This window comes from Olea europaea, chromosome 7, assembly GCF_002742605.1.
Source record: "Olea europaea var. sylvestris chromosome 7, O_europaea_v1, whole genome shotgun sequence".
Classification (NCBI taxonomy): domain Eukaryota; kingdom Viridiplantae; phylum Streptophyta; class Magnoliopsida; order Lamiales; family Oleaceae; genus Olea; species Olea europaea.
Genome location: NC_036243.1, coordinates 2,893,684 through 2,919,526, shown reverse-complemented (window position 1 = coordinate 2,919,526; position 25,843 = coordinate 2,893,684). Strand labels below are relative to the sequence as shown.

Below are 25,843 nucleotides of genomic sequence, written 5' to 3'. Positions count from 1 at the left end.
AAACCTAAGATATTCTAAACATGAAAATATGCAATTCCTAATTTATTGTTTTCATTTTACTAAATATCACAAAGGAATTTTAAAGTCCCTTGTGTATAAACGTGTTAGCTTCTCAAGAAAATATTCTTTCATCGCTCTGAACTCATCAAGTGCTACTGGCTTAGTTTGCCAAATAAAACTCAAATTCAGCGCTTGTCTGGAGAAGATTATGAGTGGATTTTTATTACTTTTCCTACCTTTGCAAAGTGTGTTGAGGAAGCAGCCGCAATTTCAAAATCAATCCAGCCGCCACAATTGTTGAACAAATTGAAGTTCAAATATATTTTAATATTTGAATTACCGAAATTGCCCTTTAGTACTTCTTAAAATTTTGGGTTAGGGGGCATTATTTGTAAATCGGTCTGTAAAAGTTATGACAGCTTCCTTTTTGTCAAAAATTGCAGCTGCTTCCATAGGTCATCAATTGTGGCTGCATCTTTGGTTCAGTGTCCAACGATCGAAAAATTGCTAACAATTTTGGCGAGAGAGCTACCAGACAAGCGCTGAGACTTGGAGATCAAAACTCAAATGAAGGGAATAAAAATCAATTACCCAATTTACCCTCCGTGTCTAAGGTATTTGCTTACTCTCTGAATGACACAAATGTTCTTGGGATACTTTCCTGCACAAGGCTAGTTGTAGGCTTTGAGCTCACCATTTGGAGCATAGGTGCATCTCACAACACGTACAAAGCCATGCCCATTTATATAAAGGTTGAACCCCAATTTTGAGGGTCCCCATCGCCCCGTCCTTAGAGCTTTGTGAAGGAGGTAAATCGCGGGATGTGCCCCAACAGGTCAGGGAATAAGAGCTGCTTGTACACTGCGCCTACAAGGAGTCCAATTCCATGTTTCAGGAATCGAACCCCTACACTGCGACTGTCAGCAAGATATGAAATAACCTCACTCCTTTCCTTTGCACCACTAAGCTATGCCCCTAAGGGCGTCATGCCCATATATATAGTTTACATGGAATAAAGCATATATGGCTATCTAATGTTATGCCTCTGTTTGGGATTTTTTTTTTAATTCTTAAATTCTACTTTTTAAAATCAAAAATTAATTTTAATAACACATTTCGTATAACCCACAAGTACTACTCACTTATTAACCACTCATTAATTGAGAAGTAAATTTTAGCAACAAAAAATGGAACCCCAATAGAGGTCATGTGTATACCTTTTTTGATGTTTGGCCCCATTTTGTGGAAATAAAAATGAGCGGAATAGTGTTTTTTTGAAAATTGAGTGGTTGAAAAAGAATGAAAAGTTTTCAATTTACATGTAATAATATTTTATGAAAGATTGTGTGATGGAAAATAAAAGATAGAAAAATGAAATGTAATTGAATGAAAAATAATGGGGGCCAAACGGGAGCTTACAGTCTAGACATATTGACACAGTTTCTAGTCATATCTAGGAAATGAAATATTCGTTGAAGAATTACAGACATCATAACACAAACTGTACTCTATTTAATTCTTTTCAAACTTTTATCATTATACTCTATTTAATTCTCATATAAGTCTTAAAATAAATTAATGTGTACAACGGTGGATTAGCACCTGACGAGGCCCCGCGGCCGCCCGTACTAAATTTGTCGGAACTCAATTTTTTCTGCTATCAAAGTACTTATATTTCTAGATATATTTCTATGATTTCCTTTGATTCCTATTGCTTAGCTGGTTAGAGTACCATACAAATGAAAGGGAGTCTTGGCTTCGACTCTCACCTATATCCTTTTGCAATTATTTTAGTTTAATATTTTTCACCCTTTCGGCATAAATAGGCATAAAACCGGTGCGAATGGAAGATTCGAACTTGTGATCTCCATTGGAATCATGCAACACTTGACCACTATAGCTGTTGGTGAATGTTGACAATGCATCAAATAAAATTTGACTTTACAGTGACATTATTAAAATAGTCATTTTTTTTGTTAAACTGATATTATTAGCCAATCAAACCAAGAAAATAAATAATTGGACCATTTTGCAAACTTCAAATTGTTACTCGATAAACATTATTACGCTGGTAGATAACATACACCCACACTTACAATTCGAAACTACGATATAAGTAATTTCAATTCTTTGCTGTCATAATGTACTTGTCACAATATATTATAAAATTAAATCATCACCATATCTTTGGCAGAGAAAATAGCTTCTTGGCAAAAAAAGCAGGACCAAAAATAGATTTAGTGTGTGGACATCAAACTAAGAGGAATATGAATAAATGTAGAAATCTTCTTGTTTAAAATTCTCATGATCTTTCATTCTGGATCGATGTTATTCCTTTCGGTGTATCTATGCATTGTAATTGTGTGTTTAACTTATGGATGGAACAAGGGATTAAGGACAGAGACTTGACTTGCCGAGTCATTTTTAAGGATGTTTGTTGGAAGCATATATTTATACATGTGAACTTAGGTGGGTTTAATTGCTTTGTCCATTATGGCATTTGAAAAGATTCTTAGACCAAACCCCGTTTGATTCTCATTCCTCGACAACAAAAATGAAAAATATGATTGTTATCTATCACATCAAACCACCATGTTTGACCATGGTAATCTGATGGTAATCTAAGTGCAAAACATATGACAATGTTTCTCTTCACGAAAATTGTCGACTGTAATTGTGATATTATTTGCGTAAGTCATTAAAAAAATCATAAATAAAAAAGATTTTATTTATTTATTTAAGATTGCCGTGCTCAATTCTGACAACTTCACAAATAGGTTATTACTCTGACTATTTCAAAATCTGTTTGTTGTCTTTAACCTAAGTGGTATGAATTTACGGCATACCGTAATGTCTTTTACCTTGGAGTGGATTGTGGTTGTGGACAGATTTAAAGTTTTCTTTTCTTTAGATTTTTTTTTTCCAATATACTTTTCCAAACATGTCAGTAATAAATTTCATTATAGACATCTTTCTTATCAAACAGCATGTTTGTCTAAACCTAAAAGTAAATAAAGTTTATTTCCTAACATATTTTGATATGTTGCTTTTTTCTGTACTAATAGCAAAATTGTAACTGGTCCCAACCTATCAAGTAAGTGGCAGGATCTTCCTCTCTTTATATTACCTTAGGGTTAAGGCGATTATTTCATATTGATCGAAAATCTCAATTTAAGTAGAAAATTCTCTTTATTCCTCCAACGCGCTGTTGATCCGCCAGTTTCTCAATGCTAATGGATTGTGGTTATAACGAATGAACATTCCAACAGAGCGAAATCGAGGGAAGGGAGGATATCCAATTGTTTACTATATTGTTACTCTTGCTTCCGTCGAGATAAGGGGAGAAATGAATTTAGATATAATGCTCATTCAGAAGAATATAACTTTGCCTAGACAAGATATCCATTATTTGTAAGATGGAAGACCTGTTAATATGGTTTTCAACCCAATAGGAGTATTTGAGAAAAGCTTCCCGATTAATATCCTCATATTTCGATAAAAAAAACTTTATTTTTTAAATGGATTTAATCCTTTTCTATTTTTTTTGATAATGGTCAATTAAGATGAAACATTCTCTCTCTCTCTCTCTCTCTCTCTCTCTCTCTCTCTTTTTGGGGTAAAATGAGATCACTAATATGTTTATATTGGGTATTTGAAAGAAATAGATTAAGAAATATGTTTTTCTTTAAATCCATTGTTTCTCTTCGATAGTATGATCGATCATATCAATGCAGATGAAATAAATGGAACGAATGGATCGTACCGACTTGAAAAATGGAAAGACTTGCACAACTTATATGTTTCGTCACCTACTCATTTTTTAATACATCGGGAGCTAATGTCACTATTTTAGTAAAAATTAAATGAAAAATTTAAAGATGAAAGGTAACTGCCATGTACTTTCATTCTAAAATCTTATTGTTTTGGAATTTATCATTTGTAATTGTATCTTCAACTTATGAATAGATTATTGGAAGCAAATACATGTGAATTAGGTTGGAGGGTTTAAAAATTGGTGCTAGGTTTAATTTATCCAACAATATGACATTTGAAAATATTTTTTGACCAAGTCTCTTGTGTAATTCTCTTTGGAGCAAGACTTTTGTTGGATTATATGTTTTTGGACACTATGGTTAGATAACTGAATCCTATGTAAATTCTGGAATCTACTTGTTGATATTATTAGAGTAAAATATGGTTAGACGATATTGTACGCAACAATAGGCAATAGATAATATTTTATTAATTGTGCTGAGTAATGTTTTATCATATGGCATGAAATTATAGTTAAATTGTTATGTTTTTTGCTTTGCAATCTTATAACTACGTACTCATCAATATAACCTTAATGGTATAGAATTGATGAATAAATTCAACATAAATATTGAGTTTGGATAATGAGCAAACTTAGCATAAATAATTATAACAAATTTAACATTGTAAAAATCACGACTGAACAAAATATTTAGTGCAGAGTGATCATGACACACTTCTTTCTTTGATTAAAGAGCCTTTTTCGACTAATCCTAATCCTAAACCTAAGCCTAAAAGTAATTTTTTATTTTCAAACATAATTATATTACTTGTAATATAAAATATATTGCTTCGACCACATTTGGACCTTGCTTAATATTGGATGTTGCTTAATAAGGACCGTAATGATGTCGAATAATGCACCTTCTATATTGCTTTTGAGCACTATCAAACATTCTTTTATTTTGACAACATGAAAGAGATTACTTTTGATAGAAGCAAAATTTTTGAGTTTAGCCAAAACTTAACATGATAGATTCTTAACCTAGACTTAGACCAGAAAATATGTGGTTAAAAATGAAACTTGGCCTGCTTATAATCTCATAAAAGCTTTGCCAAACAGGGGCTTATTTATATTTTATACCAGTGTCCACTTGAAATTAAAAATGAAGTGTTTCATGATTGACAAAGTCATAAATTCAGTCACCAAAACGCAAGATTGACAAAGTCGTTTTCATCTTCAACTTGCACATTATAAATATCTGTGCACTCCATCACACCATTTCCACACCTCTCTACTTTATACTAAAAATGGTTTCCTTCTCTGCAAGCAAATATCTGCTATCAATTACATTGGCCATAATTCTTGCCGCAATATCCCCTCGCTGGGTTTCCGGCCAGAATTGCGGCTGCGTACCTTCTCAATGCTGCAGCCAACACGGTTATTGCGGCACGGGCAATGGCTACTGTGGCACAGGCTGCCGCAGCGGCCGTTGCTACGCGTCTTCTGTTTCTGATATTGTTACAGACTCATTCTTCAATGCCATTGCTAGGCAAGCTGGTGGAAACTGCCCAGGAAAGAGATTCTATACTAGAGCTGCTTTTCTTCAAGCTCTCCGTTCATATCCACAGTTCGGGACTACTGGCTCTGGCGATGATTCAAAGCGAGAGATTGCAGCTTTCTTTGCACATGTCACGCATGAAACTGGACGTAAGTTTTTTATTTTGTTGATGTTGTCTAATTTTATTTTGTTTTTGTTACCCTACCCACTGCATGTGTGCTTACCGTGAAAAATGATGTACTTGTGGAATTGTTATATATATATATATATATATATATATATATATATATATATATATATATATATATATATATATATATATATATATATAGAGAGAGAGAGAGAGAGAGAGAGAGAGAGAGAGAGAGAGAGAGTTTTGATACATTATTTGGAGTCGTCGTCCAAAATGCTGCTATCTTGTACTCATCTTTGATATTGTAACTTTTCTCCTTCTCTATCAGTGGTTTTCTCCCAACCACGTAAATACGTGTCTTCTTCTTAATTTTTCTATGAATTAAAATGTTACTACAAATTTTTCTGTGTAGACAATTTTACAGATGCTAAGATGGTAACATCCATATAACTGTTTTTATTTTTATTTTTCCAACATCCAATAAAATGCTGTCAAGTGAAATTCAATAACCATGTCTTGTATACATGTAGCATTGTTCTTTCTATGCTGCCTACTCTCGTTTTTTTATTTGACAATTCCTATGCAGATTTTTGCTATATAGAAGAGATAAACGGTCCTTCTAAAGACTACTGCGACGAGAACAACAAAGAGTATCCATGCGCACAGGGCAAGGGTTACTACGGCCGAGGTCCTATACAACTATCGTGGAACTTCAACTATGGGCCGGCCGGGAAAAGCATAGGCTTCGATGGTCTGACTAGTCCACAAATAGTAGCAACAAACAACGTTGTATCATTCAAAACTGGGTTGTGGTTTTGGGTGAATCATTGTCATGATATCATAACTTCCGGACAGGGTTTTGGGTCGACAATTCGTGCAGTTAATGGTGATCTTGAGTGCGATGGTGCAAATCCAAGCACTGTTAATGCTCGTGTGAAGTATTACAGGGAATATTGTGATAAACTTGGTGTCGATCCTGGCAATAATATTAGATGTTAGGAGTTGAGGAAATGATAAGTTTTTAGCTTGGTTGATGTTTGTTGGGCGTGTCAAACGTTGGTGAGACAAATTTTATTTGCGATTTTTGAGTTTTTGGGTGTACCAAATACGTTGTTAGTGTTTATGTTTGTCGGAATAAAATCTTGATGTTCGACTTTCTTTTTGTTGCTTGATTTATACTCTTGTTTAAGTCCCTCTTAACTAAGCTTTTTGAGATTATATGTTGGTGATTTTAAAAAGTAAATAAAAAATGTGGATCCAACAAAATGTATGATTAAAAGTAAAATCTGCCTAACTCATAATCTTAGAAAGCTGTATCAAACCAAGGCTAAATTTGACAAAAAGAAGTGTTTTTTTTAATGACGGGAGAACCTGCAGTCGCTACAACTCAAGTGCGCACTGGGTAAACTCTCGTACTGACGCAGATAAAAAGAAGTTTTCTTTTAAGAAAAGTGAACATTAGAGCTGAACAAAGTACTCTATTTATTTACACTATATTCATAACTATTATCTATTATTATACACAAATTTCATCAAACCTACTTGTACTCCCCTTTATAACTTGATTTATAAATTTGCCAGATGAAGGAAATATAGAATATACATATGTCCATTCGAAACACATTTCTTTAAATAAAGATTTCAATTTTCTTTCAAATGATAAATATTTCTCAAAGTAAGATCCTTTAATGGTTTATGAAACGAAGGCAATATAAAATAATTATTTCGATTTTCATTTTCAAATGATAAATATTTTCTTTTCGTGACCATGCCAAATGATTCGGAAATATTTTGTGCCCATCACATATAATATTGCAGCCTTCCCTCATTTTTTTTTTTTTTTTTTGGAACTTTCGCGACCTTTAGAAGATTAGCAAATATGTATGGAAATTGAATGCAAAAATATTTAATTAACTATTTGAACTATTATTTAAATGATTGTACAAATCATGCATTTCATTTTCACCTTGTGGAAACGTGATCATTTAGCATGAATTAAATACACTTGGCATTCTCCTGAATAATAACACATTTCTAATATGGCATTCTCCTCTAGTACTAGGTCTAGCTACTAACCGTCCAAGACAATATACACGGTATAGTTTATTTCTTTAATATTATAAAAATGAAAAAAAATAAAATCCCACAATGTGAATAACACACTATAAAGCAGTGTTCTAAAAGACGTAGTGCATAACGATGAGTTGATGTCAAGTAAAGGGCAATGTGAGATTAGGCGAGGCAAATGCTTCAAAAAGTGTTTTCATATTTTAATATTATTTTAAATTTTTAATCAATAAAAAAATTATTTAATAATTATAAATTATTTAATAATTATAAGTTTTAACTTAAAAGTGTAAAAAAAAAAAAAAAAAAACTAATAATGCGCTCCTTATGCACTCATTGGCGCTTTAGCTTCGCCTCGCATCCGTTGACCTACAAAATAAGGCACCAAGCAAAAGTGCTTGGCATCTTAGTCTTATCTCGGGCACGCTATTCAGAACACTGCTACAAAGTAGAACATAGTAGTGATTAATCTTGCGCTACCCTTCAAGTACCTCCACAAATGATAGAAGGATATTTAAAATTCAATATTTTCCAACGTAAATATGTATGTGTACGAAAATAGATTAATTATTTGAATAATTAATTGGTTATTAATAAGTTTTCAACTTTACCAAAACTAGAAATTATTAATTGGATATTCTATTCATCTACTAATTTTATTATTGTGCACCCAATAAATGCATGTGACGTATTTTGTCTCTATCTCATAGTCAAGTCGTATAATTTTGGTCAAAATTCGAAACTGCATGTCCTTTAAGTAATTAACAAATGCCAAATGTGAACCGAGAAGAAAAATGAATGCAAAAAATATTTAAATTTGGTTTTGTCATCATTTATTTAAATTCATCCTTTCTCAATCCCATTTCAAACATCTTTCGAATAAAATGATTTTACTGGTAACTTCAAAATTTTTTCCTATTTTTTAGCTACATATTTTTCAAATAAATTCATTTTTTCCGCAAAATATATTTTGAAAGAATCTCTACCTACAGAGGCTTCATTGTTACTCGTGTCACCAATAAAGAAAAAATAAATAAATAAAGTATGAATGAATGGAATAAGTGGAAAATAAAATAAAATAAAATAATAATAATAATAATAATAATAATAATAATAATAATAATAATAATAGAGATCTGGTAGCAGTAGGAATAAACAAATATTCTATGTTGTCATATGTTGCTCTCCAAATCATTTCATAACTTAGCTGACTAATAAATATAATTTTTACATTTATTTAGATAGCTTAAAGTGGACATTTGGAAATGCTTTTTGTGGAATTGATACTTAATTTTATTTGTATAGCATATTTTAGGAGAAACTTGATATTGAACGACTCTCGGAAATTAAAAGAACTTAAACCCTACATAGTATGGAATATGGGAGATGGAAGGGTAATATTGAAAAGATGAAGGACTTCATATGCAATTAGGAAGCAACCTCATTCAGGGATTCAATTGACAGGATTTTAACCTAATTCTAGAGACCAAATTGATGGTTCATCTTGTAATGTGGAGAATAGAGCTAGGAACAGAAATTACACAAAGTACTTGAAGATTTGTGACTCATGAATGATTGAAGGCCTTAAGCAAGGAAAAGTCGGAATCTTTTAAAAACTCCATTGAAGAATTTAAAAGAGGCGAAATTTGTCTTTAACCTTCTCTTTGCAACTTGATTTTTTGGGAGATAAATATTCAATTGATTTTGTGTTTTTATATTGTTATAATTATAGGTTAAACATTTTGTGCCTTGGATGATGATGTAAACTATTGAGTTCGAAAATGTACATTCAATGTGGTCAACAGATCTCGAGCTTACTTGCATCCATATAAACTCATTTCCTACACACTTGGACAAACCTTTAGTCTCCCGTGACCTTTTCTGATGGTAGAGAGGCGACCACGAACATTACGGCGATCAAGTCAGTATACAAAAAGAAATATATATTGAGTATGGAATGAGCTTTTAGGAACAAGCCATACAAGTGTATGAACATCGAGATTAAATATATGCATATAAAGAGCGAACTTACAATTTAGGAGTGAAAGTTGCATTACCATTGAGATAGCGTGACTCTGAGCTTTTATAGTAGCATTGCTAAAGTGATCGTTGGATGAAGAAGCACGTGGCTTCATCCTAATGTTCAAAGTGTCCCATCTTGGGAGTCACGTTATACATCATAAGACTGGTGGCATTTAATGCATTCTGAAAAGGTAGCCCCTCTATGGCTTAGGTCTATGTAACTTTGGGATGTAGGTTGACAAGAATTGATCTTATATTGTTGCAAGTAGTCACATCAATCATTTGTATAAGATCTTGTGCAGAGGATCTTGTGGGAGAAGTGGATATGAAAGATGTTCCTTGGTGCTTTGGAGGCTTCCATTTCAGTCATATGGGCTTCGACCTTTCGTATGACACTTTAGTTGAGGCGGTAGATCTCTTTTCTTGGATCGTTAGGAGACTTTCGCTTCGATAGTGCGCGTCCACTGACATAACGCTTCGACTAAAGCAGTGGATCACCTCTCTATGGTTGTTTTGCAGCAGGTGACGCCTTGCTTCAGCTATGAAGCTTCTGCTTACACACAACGCTTTGATTGAGGCGTCGTTTCATTATCTTTACCTATGACTTCGATTCAATTTTTTATGACTTGGAGTCTGAGTCTGGGCATTTTATGCTTGCTTGCTGGATCCCGATCACCTTGTCCATTGAGGGTTGTTCTCTTCATGGCACTTCGACGAAAGTGGTGCATCACTTTGGTTACCATATGTTGGGCTTCAGCTCAGCCAAAATTGGATAGTGATGCCACATAGAATTCTCTACAGCCTCATTAGAGAAGAAGCGTAACAATAGTCACTCAGGTGCATGGTATGAATATTTATAATGCGTGGACATTCGAGGTGAGTTGTGGAGTTCATTTTGAGTAGTTGCTCCACCCATTAAGATTATTTTTGACATAACACATAAACCTTAGTTTTCTGTTTTAATTCATGACTTCTTTTTTTTTTTTTAATTAACTTGTGTTTGTTGAATTGATAGCATGTTTTCAATTCACATTGAATTATTGATCACCTTTTGAATGTAAATGCGACTCATTTTGTTTTCTGGAGGTTCGAAATAAATTTAACTCATACTTGATAATCAACACAAGGTCATAGATTTTAGGGATAATTGATTATGCCTTAAGCAATCTATTTAGGTAATCTTGTTATTGAACTGCATTGCTAGATATTCGAATTTGGGATAGGGATATTTTGGATCACAAGTAGAAATATGTAACTCCACTTGGGAGATATTGTTAGACGGTATATGATTATCGATGACTCGATTGTCAAACTAAGTTAGTTGATGTTAAAAGATCTAAGATGATAAATAATGAGTACTAATGGTGCAGTCAAATTTTAGCATGTATTTTTGCATAAATCTCTTTTGGTCAATCTCATTCCCATTTAAATAGTGATAGTCTCAGCGAACATTCTATTGTGTGTTTACTCGTCTTTAAGCTCGAATTGACAAAACATAAGCTAGATTCAAAATTTTTGTGGGAAAGATACTCTTGACTTATTTTACACAATTACATTTTAATGAACACGCGATATCTTACCGGATTTGACCGAACAATGATTTTAAAAAATTAAATTCAATTGCTTGGCTCCTTTAAGTCTAGGTCCAGATGCCAATCTCTTGAGCCAAATTGACATTGAGCATTTTTCCTTCTCTCACATTGTTGGAGATTTAACTATGTGATTTGAACTTGAAAGTTGCTTTGACAAAATAATTGCTCCCTTGATTTTGATTTGACTAATGATAGCAACAAAAATTATGAAAATTATTAACAAAGTGGGCGCACTTATAGAATTCATCTTCTATAAACCCAAAATACCCTTCAATATTCTTTGATAGTTACAATGGTGAAAGGATTCATCAAAATTTTCATGGTTATCAATGGACTTAGTAGTTACTACTGAGAAATTTTTGAACGGAAAAGTGAGAGAGGAGTGATCATTTGGGAATATGTACCTTATATAATAGGTAGACGAAAATATCCTCATTACAATGGGTCACGTGCATTGCAAGTGAAGATTTGACGAAATGTTGGATGGTTTCCTTACATTGGTCTTGGCATGCAGCAACTTATGATAGTTTGCAGACCCATCTACGAAAAAATAAAGAATGGAGACCCAAGTCGAAGAGAAAGGGGATGTTTGGGAACCTAGGTGTGAATTCAGTGGCAGATTTAGACCACAGCCAACTAGGGCGGCCGCGCTAGCTAGATTTGCTGCAGAGAATTTTTTTTTATTGTTGATAATAGATAAAAATTTTAGATTATATATTTGATAATTCATATTAACAACAAACATCTTTGATAGCTTAGCTGGTTTGCACTTTCATTATTGAATTGGATGTCTTGTGTTCAAAACTCTTGAAGAGTAATATTTTTTTATAATTTTCGTATTTCAACAATTTTTACCAAAACAAATGTACGGAAGGTGATTCGAAATTGCTATATTCCTTAAACATACGTCATACTTTACCATCATAACACTTGTTGATTTTTAGTACATAATGTAATGAAATAATAGATGTTCAATTTTACTGGTTTAATGTTAGTAGACACATTTTAATGGTGTTTTGTCCCTCTTCTCAATTTTCTTTTTCTTTTCTTTTCTTTTTTTCGCCTCTGATCAATTGATTTGAGAGTTTGGTCAATTAATGGTGGATGAATTTGTAGGAAAATTGGCCTTAGAAGATTAGCAAATATGTATGGAAATTGAACGCAAAAAATATTTAAATCACTATTTGAACTATTGTTTAAATGATGTACAAATCATGCATTTCATTGTCATCTTTTGGAAACTTGATTGTTTAGCATGAATTAGATAAACTTGACACGATTAATAAAATAAAATTCCATAAAAATAACACATTTCTAATACGAAATTCTCCTCTAGCACTAGGTCTAGCTACTAACCGTCCAAGACAATATAAATGGTATAGTTTATTATTTTTAATATCATAAAAATGGAAAAAAAAAAAATTCCCACGACGTAAATAACACACTAAAAAGTCGAACACCATAGTGATTTGTTAAGACTTGAGGTCCATCTTAATAAGGTCAACCTTGTTAAGAGGAGTGTCACAATCCTTTATATATTGGTCATTGTTTCGGTATTTTACCGATGTGGGATTATATTCCCTTAACATGCCCCCGCAAGATGGTGGCTCTTTTGAACAGACCAATCTTGAAATCCGTGTGCTCATTTTTAGAGACTTAATCGGATCGAATCGTTCGTTGGAGCTTAATGGGCTCTGATACCATGTTAAGACTTGGGGTCCATCTTAATAAGGTCAACCTTGTTAAGAGGAGTATCCCAATCCTTTATATATTGGTCATTGTTTCGGTATTTTACCGATGTGGGATTATATTCCCTTAACAAGACTTGGGGTCCATCTTCTAAAAAGGTATTTTCCAACTTCAATGACCATTTCAAAAACTTTTTAAACTTCAATGACCTTTTTTGAAAGCGTCCCAATACTTAAGTGACCGTTACTGAAAGTTTTAAATTTCAGTGACCGTTTTGTAATTTTTCTGTAAGTTCAGTGACCGTTTATGAAATTAACCCAATGATAATTTATTTTATATTGGAAAAAAAAAAGAATTTGAAAAGTTAAAAAAAAAGAACACACAACTTTTTACCATTCACAAACCCTAAATTCTTATCCTTCTTCATTCATCATCAAGAAGACATTAATATAGGGTTCATCATCCATTTTTAAAGGTTAGCTATTAAAAATTGTTTATATTTTCATCTTATAGCTTACTATTTTAAATGTTAAATACAACATTGTGATATTTATTTAAAAATCTTGAAACTCTTATTCTTTGATTTGTTTGATTTTTGAAATATTTTTGAAGGGAAAAGATACCAACATGCTTTACAAAATGTGAAAAATTCCATATTTAATGAAGTATTGAATTATTCCTTATTTATTTTTGGGAAGATGTTGTGATGTTATAGTTGAGAATTGATTATCACCATTAATGTTTTTAATAATCTCTTCTAAGCTACCAAACACATGTTTTTGAAGTTTCCCGAGAAATTACGAAAGTTTAACTGTCGAATAATATTTTTGAAATCGTTGAGTTAGATATTTGAACTGTCAAATTCGACATTTACAAATTGTCGGGATAGACAATTTAACTGTCAAATTCAACACCTGAAAACTGTTGAAACCCTTGATTTTCCTTTTTGCTATTAAATGGGTTTAAATATTCGATAGTTCCACTTTTATGGTATTAAATGTCGACAAGGGATTGTGCAGAATTCTTATCTTTGCAATTCTAATATTTCAGGTATGAGTAATTATTTGAGAACCATTGACACGACATAAGCGATTCAGATACGAGTCTACGACATGATTCAGGAAATGCACTCTCTGTGATAGAGTTGGTCATAACCGGACCACATGAGTCAAACAGGCTCGATATTTGAAAATGGTAGGTGTTGTATGTTAAATGTTGCACCATGGCATTGTACATTCTGAAGTTATATTATCCATTTTCTTTTCATTATCGTTTACAAACGTTGTTGATCCTTATGTTCGCATAAATATTACAAATCCTTGTGTCGATGTATTGCACAACATCCCGACAGTTAAACTATCGGTCCCAACAGATATTTTCTATCATTCACGATAGAAGGTTGCAAATTAAGAAATTTCACTCCATAAAATAGTATGGTGTTTCCCAGCACATTCTCAGCTAATATTATTATTTTCAACTTACATTGTCATTATTGTTTCATTATCGTTTGCAGACAAATAAAGACATGTTTAAATTCACAAGAAAAATAGGGATTTATAGACAAAATATTGCATAATATTTCAACAGTTCATCTGTCGTTCTCGACAGTTAGTATGGAGTACGAAATTTAACTACACATAAGATGCATTAAAGATATGCTTCTGCTGAATGTTTGGTAAAAACGTTGCCAAAATCATTCCTCACAAAAAAAAGAGACTATACATAATTTAATACACAACCATGTACAATTATTGACCACTTCATTCATGGTCAAGGTTGGAACTTTCTGCTCTACCGTTTTTATCAGAATCATCTGAGCTAACGACAATTATCTCAAGAGATGGAACGTTCGCCAAACATTCATAATCCTCCGACTCAATCTTCGTACGGAATCATGACTTTAAACACCTCATCAAGCACACTGTTCGATGAGTGCGTAGCTTCAATTGCAACTTCGTCCAGGCTGGAAAATGGAATAGCAAAAATAGCTCTCCTACCATTTCAAGGGTTGGCTTCGTCAATGTCCGATTAAATTAAGATGAGAAATAATAGGGATGAACTGGGTATTGGCAGAGGCTCATTCGGTTGAACGGTTCATTGCTCCCATGGACGAACACATAATTTCGATATGCTCATGTTTAGTGAGATTGTTTGTGGATGTGAGTAATATAAAGGATCACAGAGCTTATGAAGTGTTTCAGTGCCTGCCCAAATGAAGTTATGCCATGCTATTTATAATCAATTTATTGGGGAGAATTAATTATTGTCATTTACTACATAACCACCAAGTCACAGTTGCAAATTGAATTTGGAAGACAATTGGTGTGATGGTTTAAGGTCTAAGTGTACCATTATCCCATAGAGTTTGTCCATAATTTATGAGATTTTGAATCTTAACTCATGTGTACATTTTCTGTTCAAGTTGTCTGCATGTAGTTGTTGGTATTCAATTTTCCTTACTACTGTTGTCTCTTGGTTGTAGTCTGGTCCTCAATTCTTACAAATCAGGTACCCTTGTTAATGGCATGAAATTGGATACTTTTGTGTTCTTTTAATTGAAATATCCAACAAATATGAGAAACGAGTGTCACAAACACGTATGGCAACAACATTAAGTAACATGGACATTCTATAACACTTAAAGACTCGTATTTAATAAGCTCCAAGTACACACAAATGCATCACACCTATCGGATCATCAACTTATATAGACTTTAAAATTGAAGTGACCATATCCTGATAATTACAACTTGCAAAACCAGGCATCATCCATTAACTAGGAACACATAAATTTGGTGATTTATTGCATTACAACATTCCAAGTAAAAACAAGTAGCCCAGCTTGAACACTGTGGATAACAACGCCAACATATGTAAAACATAGATACGAGGTAAAATATGTAAAAGAGTGTCCATGGGCCCTAGATTTAAATTTAAGTGCTGCGTCAAAATTTTGAAGTTAATCTAACAATAATTCCCTAGTATCCAAAATTCAGAAATTGCACCAACATAAAGATTATACATTAACGGAAAAAGGTTAGTCCATGCACCCCCAATTAGTATCCACACTTGTAATACATTCTCCATTGCATCTTTATACATGTAATAGTTGTTTAAATATGCAAGAAAATGCTTCCACCTGACAGCATATTTATAAATGTAAGCAGCAAATGCCTCACTTTCACAAGCCCATGCTTCACAATATGCTAAATCACATATAAACATTATAATTTAGCACCAGGATGAAGGAATCGGAGAATGGACCTATTCAGCGATTATGAATGGAAATCCGTAGAAGACTACAAACATTACAAGAAAGTGGTTGAGGATAACAGCATCTACAAATTTCTTGCTGGACTTAAATCAGAACTTGATGAGGTCAGAGGCCGAATAATTGGACTAAAACCCCTTCCCTGTATTGGTGAGGTATTCTCTGAAGTTCGAAGAGAAGAATCACATGGAAACGTCATGCTTGGAAGGAGAGCAATTGTTGGTCCCATGGATGACTCCTTTGAACAATCAACTTTGTCTATCTCTGAGATTAATACAAGGAGATCCAGCTTCAACTGACGACGTATAGATGATCGACCCCATGACTGGTGTGATCACTGCAAGCAGCCGTATCATATGAAGAACACTTGTTGGAATATCCATGGCAAACAAACAAACTGGAAAAGTAAAAAATCAGGGAGAAAATCTAGTCATATATACCTGTCAACACAAGAGACTGAGATAGGCACATTCAACAAAGAGCAACTGGATCAAATTCTCAAACTACTTACAACGAATTCAACATGTGGTACTCCTAATACCTTTATAGCTCAAACAGGTAGTAATCATAACATCAATTATGTTCTTTAACCTCAGTACCTTGGATTATAGATTCAAGTGCGAAAGACCATATGACCAGTTTTTCCCATCTATTTCATACATATTCACCTTGTCCTGGTAATGAAAAAGTAAGAATAATAGATTGTAGTTTCTCGGCAATTGCAGGAAAAGGCCATATTAAAATTTTAGAACTTATCAACCTGAAATATGTCCTCCATGTCCCTAAACTCACTTGTAATCTCTTATCTGTGAGTAAATTATCTATCGATTCGAATTGTCATGTTACCTTTTTTGATTTTCATCGCCTATTTCAGGATCGAAACTCGGGAAGGACGATTGGCAGTGCTAAAATGGTGAATGGTCTTTATTACTTCTATGATAATCTCTTTGAAAATAATAACTCATGGATTAAGTGGTACGAGTTCAACATTTGTCCGCGATGAAATTATGCTTTGGTAGCTTAGACTAGGACATCCTCGTTTTCCTTCTCTTAGACAATTATTTCCTACTTTATTCAAATATATAGATTGTTCATCTTTTCAATGTGAAAGTTGTTTATTAGCAAAAAATCATCATTCTACATACATTTCAAAACCTTACCGTGCATCAAAACCATTTTATTTAATTCATAGTGATTTTGGGGCCCATCTAAAATCAATACTGTATCCCGAAAAAGATGGTTTGACTTTTATTGATGATTACACACTCTTATGTTGGGTGTATCTAATGCATGCAAATTTTGATGGAATAAAATTGTTCAAAGATTTTTATACAATGATTGAAAATCAATTCCAAACAAAGCCCAGTATACTTCGATCAGATAATGGAACATAATATTTTAATGAATGCTTGGGAACATTTTTAGATGAAAAAGATATTTTACATTAGTCCACATATCATGATACGCTTAAAAAAATGGAATTGCTTAAAGAAAAAATAAACATTTGCCTGAAATTGCACGTGCAATTATGTTTTCCATGCATGCGCCTAAAAACCTATGGGGTGATGCCATTCTAATAGCATCCTATTTGATTAATCGACTACCTACACGTGTCTTGAACTATATAACATCCCAACATCTAGGATACATGCAAATCTTCCCATCAAAGTCTTTGGTTGTACTGTTTTTGTTCATATACTAAGCAAATTTTGTTCCAAACTTGATGCTCGAGCTGAAAAGTGTGTTTTTCTTGGCTATGTACCAAACAAAAGAGGATACAAGCATTACGACCATACAACAAAAAATTACATGTTAGCATGGATGTTTCCTTTTTGGAAAATCAACCACATTTTATCAAAAATTCCCTCCAAGGGGAGATAGAATCAAAAGAAAATTTTTGGATTATTGACAATCCACTATCTACTACAATTTTAAACCCTCATATCATCAGTGTCTCTTAACCAAAAATATTTGTTCAAGATTCTGAAAACAAAGACTTTACTTGTTCTCAGTTGCCAAATAGAGAAACATTAAGGACAGGGCGAGAAATACCACAATTAAACACTGAGTTACTGGTTTATACTCGAAGAAGAATGAAGAATAATAATTCAACTATCATACTAGCACGAGACCAGTCAGAATCATCGAGCAATGGTCCAGGTAATCTTACCTTCTCTCCTTCTGTACCGTTTAATAGTGTATCATCAAATCTTGATCTCCCTATAGCAGTCAAGAAAGGAGTAGAACATGCACCAATCATCCAACCGTAAAATTCATAGCCTATTCAAAACTATCCAATAACCATAAAGCTTTTACTTCTAAGATTTCCAAGAGATATTAAACAGGCACTAGATGATCCGAATTGGGATTTGGCAGTGGTAGAAGAGATGAATGCTCTTAAGAAGGGTGAAACTTGGAAAGTAGTTGATTTACCAAGAGATAAGAAGACTGTGGGATGTAAATGGGTGTTCATAGTTACGTGAAGAGTAGATGGTAGTATAGAGAGATACAAAGCAAGACTCGTGGCTAAAGAATTCACACAGACATACGAAATAAATTACCAAGAAACGTTTGCCCCAGTAGCCAAGATAAACTCAGTCCGAGTTTTACTATCCTTAGCAGCGAACTCCAGCTGGCCTTTACACTAGTTAGATATAAAAAATGCATTCTTAAATGGAGATTTGGAGGAACAGTTACTCATGTGCCTACCACGAGGTTTTGAAGCAAAGTTTGGCCAAGAAAAAGTTTGCAGATTAAAGAAGTCATTATATGGTCTTAAACAATCTCCTAGAGCGTGAGTTGAATGCTTTGGGACAACGGTAGAAAGTCATGGTTACTCTCAGAGTCAAGCTAATCACACTATGTTCTACAAGTTCTCAATAGAAGGTAAAGTTGCTATCCTAATCGTCTATGTAGATGACATTATCTTGACAGGTGATGACAGTGTTGAGTTGTTGAGACTAAAGAGAAACCTTGCCGATGATTTTGAGATCAAAGACTTGGACCGATTGAAGTATTTCCTCGGTATGGAGTTTGCTAGATCAAAAGCACGGATATTTGTTAGTCAACGGAAGTACCTATTGGATCTACTTCATGAAACAGGGTTACTTGGCTGCAAACCTGCTGAAACAACATGTGAACCAAATGTGAAGCTACAAACTGCTAAAGTCGAGGATGTGATAGACAAAGAAAAATATCGAGATTAGTTGGGAGATTCATTTATTTGTCACACATTGGGCTGGATATAGCGTTTACAGTGAGTTTGGTTAGCCAATTCATGCACTCACTGGCCCAGAACACTTTGAAGCTACTTACAGAATCCTAAGGTATTTGAAGGGAACTCTTGGAAAGGGCATACTATATCGAGGACGTGGACATCAACGAGTGAAAATCTACACCAATGTGGATTCGGCTGAAAATATAATAGACAAAAGATCAACTTCAGGTTATTGTACATTTGTTGGTGGAAATCTTGTCATATGGCGTAGTAAAAAACAATATGTAGTGGCGAGAAGTAGTGCAAAAGTTGAATACAAATTCGTTGCTCAAGGTGTTTGTGAAGTCATGTGGATTAGAAAACTACTAGAAGAATTGAAGGTTTCCAACTCCTTACCAATAAAGGTCTACTGTGACAACAAAGTAGCCATTGCAATCACCCACAATCCCATTCTTCATGACAGGACGAAACATGTGGAAGTTGACAAACACTTCATCAAAGAAAAAAATTGAGAGTGGTCTAGTTTGCATGCCATACGTTCCAACTAATGATCAAGTTGTAGATATACTTACAAAAGGATTACCAAAGAAGAGATTCGATATCTTAGTTGGCAAGCTGACAATGGAAAATATTTTCAAGCCAGCTTCAGCGGGAGTGTTGAAAGAATCTTTGGTGTAAATAGATAAATTAGCTAAAGTTGGTAATATTATAAAAAAATTTTTTTTGATTGTTAGGTTAGTATATCGTTATTTATAGACAACAATATTCTTAATTACTAGGTTAGGAATCTTCCTATTTTAGACAGTAATTTCATCCTATAAAACTATTGTAATTTACATTATTCGTACATTATTCGAATACACAAATATACACAGATTCCTTGTCAATTCTATAGTTGACATGGAAGTCGATTCCTCCTCCACATAATCTCATTAAGATTTCATCCACAACACACACATTCTTGCTCTTAACAAGACGTAGGTGACGAGCCTAAATGAAATTTCAGCACAAATTTAATGACTGAAGCAAGCATTTTTAATTTGACAAGGTAGATAAACCATTCAAACGATAATGATGACCCCTGTCATTATCATAGCAAACATGAGTGCTCAAAGTGAAGGGTAAAAACATTCAGCACATCACTAACGTTATCAAGGTGCTTTTGCAATTAGAAATGCACTGCCTCATAATATAGTTCTACATTAGTAAATTTGATAATAATATATTTGAATTGCATCTGATCGCAAGCTTCTGGGGAATGATTCATGACAGTGGTGGCAGCCTTATCACACCATTGACGAAGACTATGTAAGTGATTACATTGTATGACATAACATTTTTTACAACGAAAGTAGGCACTACTAAATATAGACAAATTACTCTACAAACAATCAGGCATGAACATTGTCATTCACGTATTTTCTACAAATCTCACATAAAGTGAACTCCGATTTTTTTTAAGACAACAACATTCAAAACTCCATGTTCAATAATCATCCATGAAAAGAGGAAAAATGTAAAACAAATTGAATTTAGGTAAGCTTGACTTTATATTAAATAGTGTGACTACAATGAAAAAGAGTTGTTCAGGTCAGTACTAAAGAATAGAACTTTGTACTCATTATTCGTAAAAGCAGTGCATGTAGTGATTCATAATCTAAGACTCGCTTATTTCTTTACTCTCTTCCTCAATTTCCTGGTGTACGGAGTCCTGGTAGATATTGTAGGAACTCGAAGGTGTGTCGATCATCGTCTCTTTATTCATCTCAACATATAACTCAACTCATCTATCGAGATTCAACCATCTGTCGAGAATTACTACAGTGAACTGTCGGGAACTATGGTTCAGCACGATGCCATTTCTCTACTGAAGTGAATTGTCGGGAAATCTACTTTTGACCTCTAAGTAAATACATATTATTCAAGAGCTACTTACTCCATCTTCAAGCAGACAGAAGCTTTAAAACCACAGATATGTCAAGTATTTATCAAGATTTTCACCCAAATGCATAAGAAACACAATGTGAAAGATAAAGAGTACCACCATAACATATGGACTTGCAAGTGAAAGCAAGATTATTTCTTACTCCATATTCAAGCAAACATAAGCATTAAAACCACAAATATGTCAAATATTTTTCAAGATTTCCACCCAAATGCATAAGAGACATAATGTGAAATATATGTGTAACGCCAAATGACATATGGACTTGCAAGTGAAAGTAAGATTATTTCTTATTCCATATTCAAGCAGATAGAATCATTAAAACTATAGATATGTGAAGTACTTTTCAAGATTTTCATTGAAATGCATAAGAGACACAATGTTAAATATACGAGTAATGCCAAACAACATATGGACTTGCAAGTGAAAGCAAGATTATTTCCAATTTGAGTAGTAACAAGCACAATATTGTTTCGATTTCAAGCAATGTTCTACATTGTTGTTTTTTAAAGCGTAAAATGAACTTGAAAGCTGAGTTTAACAAATCAAACTGAAGGAGATCTCAATAACTGATTGAAAGTAATCATAATTATTTCCTACCTTAAGTTGAAAAGTTGAAGTACGTTCTTTGAAGTTTTATGGAGTAATTAAAATATAATAATTTCCTACTATAGCACGCTTTCTTCCCTATTGTAGACTTCAACCCCTCGTGTCAACATATAAGGCTGATGTCCCATCTTTACCACTCAAGGAAAGCCAACTACTGTAATTACTCTTACCAATTTTTTCAAACTCAATCATAGCAACTTATCCTCTTCTTTTTTATAAGAATGATCAAACCACGTAAATGATAACATACATATAAATTTTTTCTTTCAACAAGTCAATCATGGTAATATGGAAATCTTGACTTTATCCTTTTTTTCGGGAAGTTTCCTTCTTTTATTCTTCAAATGGAGTTCATATTCTGACCTAGGAAAAATTCTTACCAAAACTACGGCATATTTTCTTACGGTACAAGATAGACCTAATTCTAGATTTGTTAGTTACAGAAGTCCCAATGGTAAAAGTCAAAACACGAATATCACAAGATGTATAGTATTGTTAATCTTCCCTTACTAGTATATTAAGATTCTCTAAGTGTACTTATTTCCTAAATCTATTCAAGGAAATAGCCATATTAGTGCACATGTGAGAATTTGATTTTCAACGAATTGCCATAGGAAGAATTTTCTATCCAAAGTTAGCATGAATTGTTCAAAGAAAACTATAAGCAGGATTACATTTCAGTAATAGAAAATTAAATCATCACTTATTTCATATCATTTTTATGTTCATAACCTTTCAATCCCATCAATATCATCACTCCGCTTAATTTGCGTTTACTACCAAGTTAAAGTGTTTTGCTCGCACTTCGCGCCTGTATGTGCATTTTAGAAACTAATAAGGTCTTCAACTTAGTAATAGTAACACAAGTTAATTATACATAATTATAAAATTCTATTATGGTTTAGGCTTTATTATATGCAACTCCTTTGCCCAATATTACCTCTAACTTCTATATTGCTTCGACGATCTCTGTTCTCTATCCACTTCAAATTGAGAATCTAAAATTAGGGATTTCAAATTGCATACCCCGAAACCCAAATCACAATGAAAAAAATAAATATTTATAGAGGTTATCAATGTTACAGCTTATCTAACCAAAGATGAAAGGGAAGAATGTTGGACTAACAATTTATAGTGGTTTAATCAAAAAATCTATTCTACTAGGAGCGCTTTGGAAGATCCTCAGCCGCTATATGTCCAGTATCTCTTCATTGTCAAAAGCAACAACAAATATTTCCTCTTAGTGTTGAACGTGAATATAACCTTGCAACATTATCCTCTTCTATTTGTGACAAATTTAATGAAAAAATAAAGAAAAGGAAAGAAAAATGCAAAACAAAAGGGAAAAAAAAAAAGCAAACCATATGGAAAAGCGGTGGTCTTCATTGGCAGTCGACTAATTAACGATGGTCATTGTTGGATTGTGGATAATTCCGGATTGTGAAGCTGTAGATTCAAAGTTGAGAGATGGGACTGAGTTTAGGGTTGAGTGTTTGAATTGTATATTTGGTAGTATTTTTTTGGCTTTGTTTCTCTTTTGACCTCTTTTTTTCCCCCTTTTTTTGGTTCAATTTCATAATTCACTTATTTTTATGTGACATTTTTTCAGGTTTTTTGTACAATTTTTCTTATAGTCAAATCTCATTAAATAAAGGACATGTAAAATATTTAAATTATGTAGAGGGGCAAAAATGTTCCAAATTGACAATCTTACAAAGACTTTAAAAAAGTGACATTTTGTAAATACTATTGGGACGCACGTGCAAGGTACGTGCTATAGTGTAATTGGCCATGTAATAACGTAAATATAAATAAAAAAAATTTATGCGTTAAGCATTAGTTGCATCAAATTTAAGCATATGTTATTAAATGTTTTGAGGTAACAACATTGCAAAAAGGGTATATTGCCAAATGAAGAAAGGTTAAGATCAACAAAATGCATTTTAGCCTTAAGAAACAAATAAATCGAAATTTCAAGAATTGAGAAATAAAAAGGAAGCAATATATAACCTTCAGAAAGTAAGCTCCAAATCCAACAACACATAGTGGATTGATTTTGGTTTTACAATCTATATTTCGAATACCTTGCAGGGCATGCGAAACTTAAAAAAGCCAGTGGAAAGTGAGCAAAGCATTTGTTCAGGAAACAAGATGCGTTCACATGTGGATCTATTGGAACATGTAGTTTAACTTTAAGTAGTGGTTTTATTTTAGATTTGGAAAAGACATTTTATATTCCAAGTTTCTCCAGAAATTTGATTTCAGTTTTAAGACTTGTACCTTTAGGTTATTTCTTTAATTTTTCAGAATCAACTTTCAGTTTATTTTATAAATCTGATCTTGTTGGGATTGATACATTGTCTGATGGTCTTTTCTCTCTCAATTTGCAAAATAACACCACTTATAATGCTATGCATATTCACACTTGTATTAAACGATGTGTTATGAATGAGGATTCCTCTAAATTATGGCACCATAGATTGTGACATATCTCTATAGAGCGAATTAAGAGATTAGTAACTGATGGGGGTCCTTAATGCTCTTGATTTTACTGATATTGAAACTTGTGTAGACTGCATTAAGGGAAAGCAGACCAACAAGTCAAAGAAAGGTGCCAATAGGAGTTTGAACATATTAGAAATCATATATACTAATATATGTAGTCCAGGCATGGATTCACATGGTCAGAAATACTTTATCTCTTTCATAGATGACTACTCATGATACATATATCTCTACCTGCTTTATAACAAGAACGAAACATTAGATGCCTTTAAGATGTTTAAGGCTGAAGTAGAGAAACAATGTGGAAAGCAGATTAAGATTATGAGATCAGATAGAGGTGGAGAATATTATGATAAATACACAGAGGATAGACAAGTACATGTTTGTTTGCAAAGTTTTTTCAAGAGAATGAAATAGTTTCCCAATATACCATGCCTGGTTCACCAAACCAGAATGGTGTAGCAGAAAGAAGAAATAGAACATTACTAGACATAGTGCAGAGCATGCTTATTAGCTCAAATCTTCCTAGATCCTTGTGGACTGAAACATTGAAGACGACTGTATATATATTAAACCGATGTCCAACTAAGGCTATCCCAAAGACACCATATGGAAAGGTTGGAAATCGAGTTTGCGACATATACACGTTTGGGGATGTCCGTTTGAAGTAGGAGTTTATAATCCACAAGGGAAGAAACTAGACCCAAGGACTATCAATGGATATTTCATTGGATATGCCAAAAGGTCAAAAGGGTATAGATTCTATTATCCATCTCACAGTACTAGGATTGTGGAGTCAAGAAATGCGAAGTTTCTTGAAAATGACTTGATTAGTGAGAGCGAACAAATCAGGATCATAGTTTCTAAGAATGATCATTCAGGATCTCAACCTTCCACCTCAAGCAATAGATTGGTTATCGTTCATAGCACCTCTCAAGTACAAACTGGTATTGAACAACCAATCATTGTAGTTCTACAAGTTGCTGACAACATCTCAGTAGATCAAGTAATTCAAGAGTTCCCAAGGACTTTTGAACGACCGGTTGAACCACGTTCTTCTCAAGAAGATTATGGAACGACATTAAGAAGATCTACTAGAACAAAGAGATTAGCAATTTCTAGTGATTATATTGTATATCTATAAGAATCTGACTACAACATTGGAGCCGTAAATGATCCTAAGTCTTTTTCACAAAGAAAACAAAGTCAAAAAACCATTCTTCTGTCAATGACCTAGTGAATCTACCCCCAAGCAAACATAAAAAAGGAATAAATAATAGCAATATCAATTACAGCCATACAACCACCACCAAGGCAGATAAATCACCAGCACGAACAATTATCTACAAGAGAATAATGCCAATTTAAATCAGTGTCTAAATGCATTTAAATAGAAAAGTGAAGTAAAAATATGGGAAAAGAAAACCTGCAATGCCTCCTTGGCTGATTGCCTTGCAGTACCCGAAACTCTTACATTA

The 25,843-nt window shown here is 33.4% G+C and overlaps 1 protein-coding gene across 1 annotated transcript; it reads left to right on the top strand.

Moving 5' to 3' along the window:
- The first annotated feature begins 5,058 nt into the window (after positions 1–5,058).
- LOC111396696 (endochitinase EP3-like) lies at positions 5,059–6,576 on the top strand. The gene is made up of 2 exons (XM_023023158.1): positions 5,059–5,464; positions 6,035–6,576. Exons 1-2 carry the CDS (start codon positions 5,065–5,067, stop codon positions 6,445–6,447), a joined length of 813 nt encoding a protein of 270 aa, XP_022878926.1. The 5' UTR covers positions 5,059–5,064; the 3' UTR covers positions 6,448–6,576.
- Positions 6,577–25,843: the final 19,267 nt, after the last annotated feature.